The 11,294-nt window shown below is 34.0% G+C and overlaps 1 protein-coding gene across 1 annotated transcript in view; it reads right to left on the bottom strand.

Annotated features, from left to right (window-relative positions):
- Positions 1–11,294, bottom strand: part of LOC110448651 — a 150,099-nt gene that overhangs the window by 6,354 nt on the left and 132,451 nt on the right. Inside the window, exons 48-57 of the mRNA XM_021495017.1 lie at positions 10,737–10,903; positions 10,036–10,150; positions 9,331–9,500; positions 8,683–8,771; positions 8,133–8,203; positions 5,213–5,367; positions 3,816–4,008; positions 2,594–2,727; positions 2,115–2,265; positions 437–615 (exon numbers count right to left, since the gene is read on the bottom strand). Coding sequence (XP_021350692.1) covers positions 437–615; positions 2,115–2,265; positions 2,594–2,727; positions 3,816–4,008; positions 5,213–5,367; positions 8,133–8,203; positions 8,683–8,771; positions 9,331–9,500; positions 10,036–10,150; positions 10,737–10,903 — 1,424 coding nt within the window. The remainder of the gene's footprint in view (positions 1–436; positions 616–2,114; positions 2,266–2,593; positions 2,728–3,815; positions 4,009–5,212; positions 5,368–8,132; positions 8,204–8,682; positions 8,772–9,330; positions 9,501–10,035; positions 10,151–10,736; positions 10,904–11,294) is intronic.

Genomic DNA, 11,294 nt, shown 5'->3' with positions numbered 1-11,294 from the left:
AGAAATAGCGATAACAAACTTTCAATATCAAAATCCAAGATGGCTGCCTGTCGGCCATGTTGTTTATCCGATCAGTCTCAAAAGTTGCCCTGCACAGCTAAGGTCCAAGGGGAACCTACATATAAAATTTGAGAAAGATCCCTCTGATACTTCCCAAGAAATAGCGATAACAAACTTTCAATATCAAAATCAAAGATGGCTGCCTGTCGGCCATGTTGTTTATCCGATCAGTCTCAAAAGTTGCCCTGCACAGCTAAGGAACAAGGGGAACCTGCATATAAAATTTGAGAAAGATCCCTCTGGTACTTCTTGAGAAATACAGATAACAAGAATTGTTTACGGACGGACGACGGATCACGGACGCAGGGTGATTTGAATAGCCCACCATCAGATGATGGTGGGCTAAAAAGAAAACCAACACTGTTTTTCAATTTACCTGGACATGTGTCAGCATCAAATGTAGATGCATTGGTGTGATGCCAGATTTCTGACATTTCACTGCTGTAAACAGCATTCCTGATGGCAGGTACGGTCCACTTCAGCGCAGACCTGCTGCAGTTATGTCCCTTGGTCCGTGTGGAATTCATTATACACTCCATGCTCATGTTGTACATCCTGTAATGAGTAGTAACATTGTTCTTCAGCAATTGTTTCTAACGTTGTTGCTATACATATCATTGTCTAGTTTTACAGTACACTGGGAGTATACCACCATTCCCGATCAGAAAATAACCTGCAGCAGGAGTATAGTGTTCCTTGCATCACTTTTAAGCCTTGAACTAGTAAAATATTGTGTTAATATGAATTAAATAATGTTTTGAGAAGTTTGATAATCATTAAGAATATTAAAATGCACAACTAAGGACCAAAGAGAACCTACATACTTCCTGAAAAATAGCGCTAGAGTTTGATTTGTGCATGTAAGTATCAACTACATTAAAACTGACAGTGCAAGTTAAAAAGCTTTCAATTGAGTTTAGGATTGTGCATAAGATAATTGGTCGTATTTTACTACTATTTCCACTTTTCATAGATAAATGATATTTTTGATGTGTTCCATTTTAATTTTATTCAACTGATCTGATACAAAATGTTGCGTGCAAGTGTTCTTTATATATAGTAAATTAGTGTCACCTTGTGCACATATTGAACAAATGATAACCGGTTTGACGGGTAATGTACTTTTTATACCAAGCGAGACCCATACTCGTTACCAAGTAAGGACAAATTAAGATGTCGGCACTTCCTTAGAAACGGTAGAAGGTAGAGATGGGGAAGATCTCTAAACCAGAAAAACAAACTTAAAAAAAAAAATCTCAATTGTATGCTTTTTAACTTGCACTGTCAGCTTTAAGTCAAGAGAAGTTGCCAGAACGTAAAAAACAAATATAACTAAACTAGGAAATATTTAACAAATCCTGGAGGCAATCTTTTTGTTTAATCAGTCTTAAAATAAAACATGCACAATTATGGACCAAGAGGAACCTAAATATGAAATTTGAGAAATATCTGTCAAGCCTTCTTGGGGGAAAAAAAAGCTATAACAATCTTACAATACCAAAATCTAAAATGGCTGCCAAGTGGATATCTTTTCTGCCAATCAGTCTCAACATAAAACAACCTCAACAAGAGATGTCACCAGAATCATAGACCCAACCCCCTGGTTCTGTTGACACACTTGCATACAAATCTGTTTACTCAAGTGAAAGGGTAAAAAGCAGATGTATTATTTTTCAAATGATAAGGTCAAAGCATAGGTCTGAGTGACTTTCTTTTGTACTTGAAACTCCATTATTTCAAGATGTACTTCCATACCAAATCTGGTTTCTCCAGGTGAATTAGGATAGAAGATATGCTCAGTACTTTTGCAGAAATAGTAGTGACAAGGAATATTTATGGATGGAAGGAAATATGGACAGGATTAAATAATTTTGGAAGGTATATAAAGAGAATCTCAGATATTTTTCCATTACAAATTATTTCAATGAGATGACTCAAAGTCAGATGGGATGACAAGTTTTGATCTTTGAGACACCAAAATATATACCTTCAGCAAAAACAAAATGTTTGTCAGCGTTTCCACAAAAAGTGCCTTCTCATGCCTTCTTACTTACTTGCACATAGCTAGATGAGCATCATTCTTGTTAACACTTGTACTGGAATTCCTGTTTTCAGTCATAGCAAATATCAGTAGCTCCATGCAGTTGGTCCAGTTGTTATTGGCAACTGATAACTGCCCGTAACTGCTACACACATCACTTGAGCCTATAATTGGAAGATTAATTTATCTTGTATGGTTAATATATGTATACTTACATATACTTAAATGTTTGATAATTAGACAGTATACAGGGCATGAATGCCATTGCCATCAACTTTGGGTCAATAATCCTAAAGCACATTTATTTTTTTGGGTGTGTCGGGTGTGTGTGTGTTTATCACTCATTTGATGGTGTTCGCATGACAAATAGTTTTAATGATATGAATCAATTATTTGTATTTCGATCCACATTATGATAGTGCTAACATATATTTTGATTAAATTTTTCACTTCCAAATTCAAATTGCATTTCAAGTCTTTTCAATAACTTACAGTTTTCGAAATGGATAGTTTTTCCGAAGATGGTCTTTGAGTTGATTTTCAACACGTCTTCAACAGCGTAGCACGAAGTATTTGCCCAATCATGCATTGTGTTATGCACACAGCTCTTCGTCCAAGCCGCAGCACTACAACATGAACGTTCAACTTTTACCTTCATACTTAGTCAATGGAGACGCCCGATAATAGGTATGATTTCATTTAATTCAGTTTCATATTTTATCAATTGTACACAGACATACAACTGATGTCACCTCACGATCAACCACCTTAATATATCTTTGATCATTTCAGAGCATTTAAACTGCTGTCGATAGTTTCTTTTTGAGGTAACAAAGTCCAATCAAGAAACTATCTGAAACTGGGTTATTACAAAATATTGGAGGGTGACGAAGATGATGCAGATGAATTGATACTGACCACTAGAAAACAGTGATTTCATTATGACATGCCTCTATAAGAAATTCTGTTCTATAGAAACAACACACCAGGGACAACAACACTAGGCAGACCTCCTGAAAACTTAACTACCATTCAACTTTTTACCTCGAAATATTGTTAATGACATACATAAGAAAAAAAGAAGAACTGCTGTTAAAAAGTTAACCCACACAATACAACACACAACAGTATGACAGAAAAATGAGCAAGTCTGTCAATGTGTTGAAACATCTGTGTTGCAGGTCTAGTGTTCTTGTCAAAGTCTTATCTGAAAGACCGAGCAATCTAGCATTGTCTGGGTTATGATAGAAAACATCTGAGTTACAACTTTACACAACAGCCACCTAATAAATGTTAAACATACAGACTGATCATCAACCTTCAGCTATTTTTCACCGCGAAAACAGGGTACATAGGTAATCAGTTTATCATGTAAGCTACACTGATTGTACTGTATCTATCACACTTGACCCGAAGGTTCCTGTGTACCAAACACTGTCCTCCCTCACTTTTTCTGCTAGAAATACTTATAGCATTTTTTCAACAATAAAAAGAAATGAATTTCAGTTAAACTACATGAAACACCATTAATGTCACAAAATAAAAGTAAAAGAAAATGTGAGTGTTCAGATTGTTTAGATCTAATAATATTATAACCAACTGTTTGTTGAACAATCCATTGATGGCGGTTCTTATAATAAATGATAGAAGTGCTCATTTAGTATTTACAGTCATTCTTACTGTCCAGGTGTCAAAAACATTATAAAGTACTTACCCACAAGTGTCGTTCTTGATTAAGCTCCGTTCCATTACACCAATGGACATGTTCTTCTCCAACATACCGTAACAGTTGTATTTAGCAATGTACTGTATGGTATTATTCTCACAAGGTAAGCGACTCTGAAGGTTTGTTATGTTGTCAATAGGATTTCCATTCATGTCTTGATACAACACCATACCGTTTTTATCTACAAATATCAAGATGGCTTATCAAAACATGACCCTATTTCAGTATTTATGCGACTGTTTGCCCTGAAGAGGGACACATTAAGTATGGCAAATTTGGTAAATGGAAAATGTACAGAGGTTAATGCTGAGACAGTATTTGGTATCAAAATGAACAAAGGACAATTACTCTGTAGATAATGAGTGAACTACTATATTGTAATAAGAAACACTCATTCTTCCTTAAGATACTTCAGTTTAGTATGTTTTCATATCATCTTGATTATTATTTATTTAGACAAATGATGTTGAAGGCTTGAACAGGAGAGATATTTATTTGCTACTACATTTGAAATGGGAGAAAAGCCTGAAATCAATGGGTCAATATGAAAATATGGAAACGTAAGGACAAGAACCCACATTTGTGCCGTGTAACTCAGAAAAGTAAAGAACTATACCTGGAATGTGGTGAAAGGAGAAAACAATGAACATAAATATTTCATACATGCTTTATGACATTTAAAAATCTGATTTGCATTCGCCTCTGTTTTAACGTATTTCAAACCATGAAAATAGAAACTGAAATAGCTGTTTTGCCAATTATCAATTCATCTTTCACCATTTAAACCAAACACATTTCTTGTTTATAAATTACTGGCATATTCCATTATAAGACAAATTGTAAATTTTGACAAAGTCTCATCAGATTCCTGTTATATTTGAGTAAATCATTTTTCGGAAACAGTTGGCCTATCGGAAAGTTAGCATTTGTCACTGTGTTTAAAAATATTGACTAAGTTTCATGAGTAGCAAGCATAAACCGTCAACCAATCAGAGCACAGTTTACTGATTAATTAATGTGGATTTTGCTCAAGTTCGAACTTTATTTAGTCAACATATAATGCACATCATCAAAATTGAACGACATTTAAGCAAGTTATCTTGTGGAAACCAAAGTGTTGACCAATGGACGAATGCTCCCCGTACCACAATAAATTAAGTCAAAATGTTTGACGGGCATGTAAGAAATTGGTATCCTTCTGTTGTATGAAAATCCTTAGTTATCATTCTCAACTCTGAAACAGAAACTCTTATGAAAAATATCTAAGAATTAATAAATATGCAAGGATTTGTCAGCATTGTTTATAAATACTACAAAACAGACAGAATTATTTCACAAAATTTTCTGCAAATTGGATTTGATTGTTCTGAATTGTTTTCACTTACAAGCATTACAAGTTGAGTAGTTTCCACCAAATGCCTCCGTAAACTTCTCTTGATTGGCTTGGATTGTGGAGACCATCATACTGTCGTTACATTTCCCCATGTACGGTTTCCAGCTAAATGCTAATTTGGCGCACAGCAATGTCCGATTGTAGTTTCTAAATAAAATAAAATATGCCAGGAATTCTTCAATCATATATTCAACAGGTTCTAACTGTAACTGAGACTGTTTCAAATAGCCTTAAACTGGTCAAGTGCTCTTTTCCAACTGTGCTACAATTATATCCAAAACAAAATTAACGGCAAGCAACTTTAAACAAAGAAGCAACAATGGAATCCTCTAGTGTTGTGCCTCGTATGAAGTTCCACAAGGCCTTTGGTTCTGATATTTGGCTTGTAGGTACCAAGATGAAAGTCACATGGGTCAGATAGGTTTACAATGCATTAACTGAAGGACCATCATTTCTGTCCTTGGTGTCTCCGGCACTCTAAAGTCAGCATCATATACACACTTAGCACCATAGCTGTTCAAATGTTTAAATGACACTAAATATAAAACTGACAATCATCAAAGGTTTTATTTGTGTTTAATTAAGCGGAATCATTTTGTATGATTCATTTTTCATTGCAGGGGGTATAGGTTCCAACCGACTTAGTTATTCAGATTAACGGTATATCGATGGGAGATCTTCAGTTTAATTCCATGTAGGAACCCACAAAAGTTTTATATTCGTAACACTGGTTTTGATTATATATTCTTTCTTATTTTCAAAAAGTTTTGCAAGGTGTGATTTTCTTTTCAGATATGACTTGTCAAAGCTTTAGTAATGCTAACAAATATATAAACAGGGTTCGAATGTGTATTAATAGCTTTTTGCAATTGTTCGGTGAAAGTTGACCTCAACACAATATATTAGAAAATAACAATCACAATCACACTGCAAGACTACATCATATCCAAGTATCATATTTCTGTACCAAGTAGTTTTGAAAGGAAATATCAGGAAGTCTTGAAATTCATAGCCCTCCATCTAAATACATACTGACCAAATATCATAATCAAGGGAATTTCAGTTTCAAGAAATTGTACAAAAAAGAAAAAAGAAAAACAGAAAAAAATCCTGACGGATAGACAGCAGAGGATTCAATATTACATAAGCTCACAACCACTTTGTTAAAGTGTCATTTAGAAATTAATTAAAGAAAAGAAAAAACAAAAACAAAAACAAATGATCATATATTTGTTTCTGTTTTCAAATTGCTGCGAATGAAAAATTCTCGAAGTTTCTCAAAACAAAAAATTGGAGTCTTAAAAAACATTAACGTTTCCAGTTAATTGCACATATATACTACTTTTCAGTATTCTACCAAATAACCATCTAGAAATCCCAGAATTTTAACTTACTTGCAGTAACTTGTGGTGTCTGTCGTGTTCAGGAAATTCACCGATTTACAAGTGTTATTCAAGTGTAGTATGATGGAATGGATGTCTGAACAATTCAATTCTGGAAGAACTGTAAAATAATTGGACATTATGTTTTATTGCCAAGTCATCAATACAATGAAACAAAGTCATTCTATTCCCAAGTTGTTCATAGGAAATTTGACGGCCAATTAACAGACAACCGGGGTCGTGCCATGGCAAAAGCTCACTTGCCCTTCTGGTAGGTGCGCTTAAAATTGTCAGCGATTCTAAAAAGTCAACCAATCTCATCTAGAATATTGGTGGAAGTAGTTAATTTCAAGAATCATAGAATATAATAGTCGTCACAGTTATTTACTGAATAGACCTTCACTTGTTTATAATGTCGCTCACTGCAGCAAGACAAAGGCCAAATATTACAACTCGGGCCTCATGCTTAAACGGATATTGCAATTTGAATATTTATCATATTTAACCCTTGTAAGTTATGGGCAATAATTCTATCGTCAAAGCACATATTTCCCGCAAATATATTTAAAAAAAAGTATTTATCTGCAGTGAGTATTCAAGCTTAGAATATAGATGTCTTTAATTTTCACCAACATGAATTTACGAAATACCACTTTCAACATTTTGTCAAATTTTGACAGATAAATAAGTCAACAAGAAAATAAAGACGGTTGTTTGCCTTTTCGTGCAAGTACGATCAAAATGTGGTCTTTTTAGATATTATGTCTTGCTATTAACCTCATGCGTTGTTGTTAAAGAGATGCGCCAGTTCAACTAGAACTACAGTATATGGAAAATTCCTTTCAAACAGTAAAACGTGTACCTGTTTCATCGGTGATGCTTCGTGCGTAGACAACAGAGATGTTGGCCTGATGTGCATATTCCATTATTTTTGATTCGAACATTTGATAATCCATATTCATTATCATTGAACGACGAAGACGGAATTGATATCCTATCTTGTATTCAATCCAGCTATTGACGGATGGAACTGCCTGTCGTTTCCTTCTAGTGTGGCTTTGACTGCAAGAAATAGGTTATTATTTTTAAGAAAGATGCACGTCTTGACAAGGTCAATCAACCCTGTCTCACGTACCGGTAATAAAACAAAAGATCCATCAAGGGACCTGTATCGCTCATCGATTTCCTTTTATCGGAACTAGAAGTTGAAAATGTTTCTTAATATTTCTTGTTTTTTCCAGACCATGGTGTTAATCTTACGATTTCTTCTTAGGCTCCAAATAATCACAATAGTACCTAGTCAGATATACAAGTGGACCAATTGTACTGAATTTGGTAAAAATCAACAAGGTACACAGCCAATCAAAAGACATTTCCCCTTTTGCTTTTATGGGGCATACTCTTCATTTATACAGAATTGATACCTCTAACCTTTGCCAAAATTTGGATTAACTAGAGATGGTGTCAAAGCGATCTAACGTCCGCCTTTTTATTCAATAATTTGTCCTGCGTCCTGCCAGTTAGACTCACCTAATATCATACACTTCTGTACTGTCTGATACACAATCAGCACCAAATACTTCATTGCAAGCTTTATTCAACTACAAAGTATAAATGCATAATTTTATTTTGTTTTTAATTCAAATGCACATCTTGTCATACTATTAACAAAGAATTGTTTTTTTTCAGATCAGGTTCAATAGAGAAAGGATATCATATATAGATGCATTTTACAATTTTTAATAACACAGTATTTGAAAGAAAATCAGCATCACCACTCCACAATTTTATTAGGTAAATGTGAACAAATTTGCAACTCCTTATCTGGACAAGACTTTTTTTGTATTTCTCTTTAATACAAAATGATTGGATTTAAAGTGAAATGATAAAACAAAGACATAATAGTTATCCAAACCTCAACTGCCTTCAAGTAAAATATTTTGATTCACCACATTACCCACTCCCGCCTAAACAAAAACAATCAAGATTTTATTGAGTCTGAATGCAGACAGGCTAACTAATCTTTAGAATAGAAAATGTTATGAAACTTGTGTCGAGAGAGTTAAAAGGAAATACTTACAACATCGGCAAATATCCTCTTCACTACATGTGATTCGTAGAAACTATACACCATTGCTTCTCCATAGAATGAACTATACTCTGAAAAATCTAAAAAAAAGCATTATATCATTTCAGTTAAAGGAAATTTTGTCAGACAAGTGGCGTCACTAAACACTAGTTTCTGTAATGTAAAATGTGTCAAAGAAAACACGACTCCATCTTTCATAATTACATCCATATATATTGGTATCCATTTTCAATGATGATTAAACCATCCATAGTAAATCTAAAACTGTAAACCGCTGGCATACTAATACCCCTTAATCGAACATTGAAATTAGATAAAATCCATTCTTGCCAACCTGGAGAAGAAGATTTCAGAAGAAAAATATATAGCACAAGTTATTTTCAAAGTAGGACATAGTCATTCTATTGAAAACAAAATTCTAAACGTCTTTCATCCCAGCATATTTATGGCCAAATATCATAACGATATCCCTTTTTGGGTGTTTAATTTTGTTTGGTCGAAGCTTTTAGAAGTAGGTCAAGATCATGCATTTAAACAATTCATCACAACATGCTAATGACTTTAAAAGATGAATATTTGACGCCAGACGGAAGGACTAAGAACAACAGACACAGCATACTCGTGAATAGTTCAAGTTACCTGTATCATTATAGCTATCGCACTTGGTAACATTCACATGTGGATATATAACATTTTTCCAGTGTTGTCCTTCCTTCCATGCTTGAGCTATCTGGTTCTCAGTGCACATCTCATCATGGGTAATATACATATAGGGTTGGTGAACGCAATGCTTGAAAGCCCTAAATGACCTACAAAGATAAACATTAACATTTAGGCATGAACTTGCTTCTCGTCATTGATTTTCAATGGATCTTAATAACCACAATTATCAAACTGAAGATGAGCTATATTACTTTACACAAAAAAAACACATTTTTACTACAGAAATTGTTCATAATTGAAGCAATACTTTTTATATTCGTGCCATATTACACTTATCCTTTAATGTGAAACCAGACATTAATTATAAGGATGACAGTGGTTCTACTGATGTAATGTTTTACACTGAACGCAAGGCTGATAGTTTTGAAAGCCGTTTCAACAATTCATCTACAAACATGTCGATGCCTTTTCTGAATTCTAACGAATATATCTTCTTTGTTACAATTCTATCATGTTTGTCGTATTTGAATCATAGCTAAATAATGGATATACGACTATTTTAATTTGAGTGCCATATGTGCCTAACAAGATCAGGGGCGTCTCCTTAGTGAACAAGATGCAAGCATATCGTTTCGATCTAAGAACATGTTAAAAATCAAACACACGATATGTTAAACTCACATGCACTTGTCTGATGTGGAATCACCCCAATTATACGGAACATGTAGACATTGTGATACAAGCTTCAACATTAGCTTCCTTGTGTCCTTACAAATAGATCCGTTCAGCTTCTCAACTATAATATAAAAACAGGAGGGTTAGGTTTCCACATTTGATTTTCAATTGTTTTTTTGATATTGAAGATTTTGTATTTTTAGTTGATCACTTTCAAATTTTTCGTTATTTAAATTTTACAATATTGTAATCTAAAGAAAGAGACAACAGGCAAAAACTAAAATCTGATCACGATTTTTTGAATCTGTATTCAGTTAATTCCTTATGGGCTCTCCAAATCGGCTCCTGGGTAGTTAGAGCCGTACAATTTTAAAATTCTGTTAGTCGTTGGTCAGTGGCACTTCTGTATTTACTGAAATGGGCACAGCAGTTTTTGAGAAGTAGTCCACAATGTGAAATTGAAAAAGGATTAACTATACGACTGTAAATAAGTCTTCAGATCAGGCGAACCAATAATTGTTCACCAGATGGATTTTAACTACATGACTAGATTTTCTTGTGATTTTCAGATGTGCACATGAATGACCTATGTTAACAAAGGACAAATCTTGTTTCTTTACTTAATGCTTATAAAGTTAATAAATGAAGGACAGAAAAAAAATCTTAATTATATTTCAGTCTTTCTGTCTTTTTGATGAAATATTTACCTGTCCCGTTACATTTCCCCAGTAAACTAAGGTCAATCTTTGATCCAGTATATTGCATCGAACGTGTAGCAGCCGACTTCCCAGCCAATCTGAGATTACTAATATCACATTTCTCTCCCTTTTTGTCCAAATGTGTCAGGATGCATCCAAGTTCCATCTCGTACACACTGAAAGTATTAAGATAAAGCAATTTGACCTCCAGGTAAAGGTAACTATACTGCACAAGCTAAAATCGTGAAGTGTTCCATTGAAAGGATTATCTCCTTTTCTTGCATATCATGTTTAGGCTTCGTTTTTGTTCATGCTTCATTTTACGTTTTTCATTAAAATTGTTAAAAAATATGGACAAAGTAACTTTTAGACAAACTGACAAAAAGGCAACGCCAAAACATTTTTGTTTTTATTTAATCAGGAATATGAAAAGTAACGAGTTTTAACATCTGCGTAAAATGCAAAACCTTAATGGTCTGGACAAGTTATATTCTACTGCAATTATTTGTATTCCTATTCTGGCTAGTACAAGGCCAAGTTTGAATAATTTCTACCAAAAAAATAAAC

This window comes from Mizuhopecten yessoensis, unplaced genomic scaffold, assembly GCF_002113885.1.
Source record: "Mizuhopecten yessoensis strain PY_sf001 unplaced genomic scaffold, ASM211388v2 scaffold4123, whole genome shotgun sequence".
In the NCBI taxonomy this organism is placed as follows: domain Eukaryota; kingdom Metazoa; phylum Mollusca; class Bivalvia; order Pectinida; family Pectinidae; genus Mizuhopecten; species Mizuhopecten yessoensis.
The sequence above is the reverse complement of the archived record's forward strand: the minus strand, read 5'-3'. Positions and strand labels throughout refer to the sequence as shown.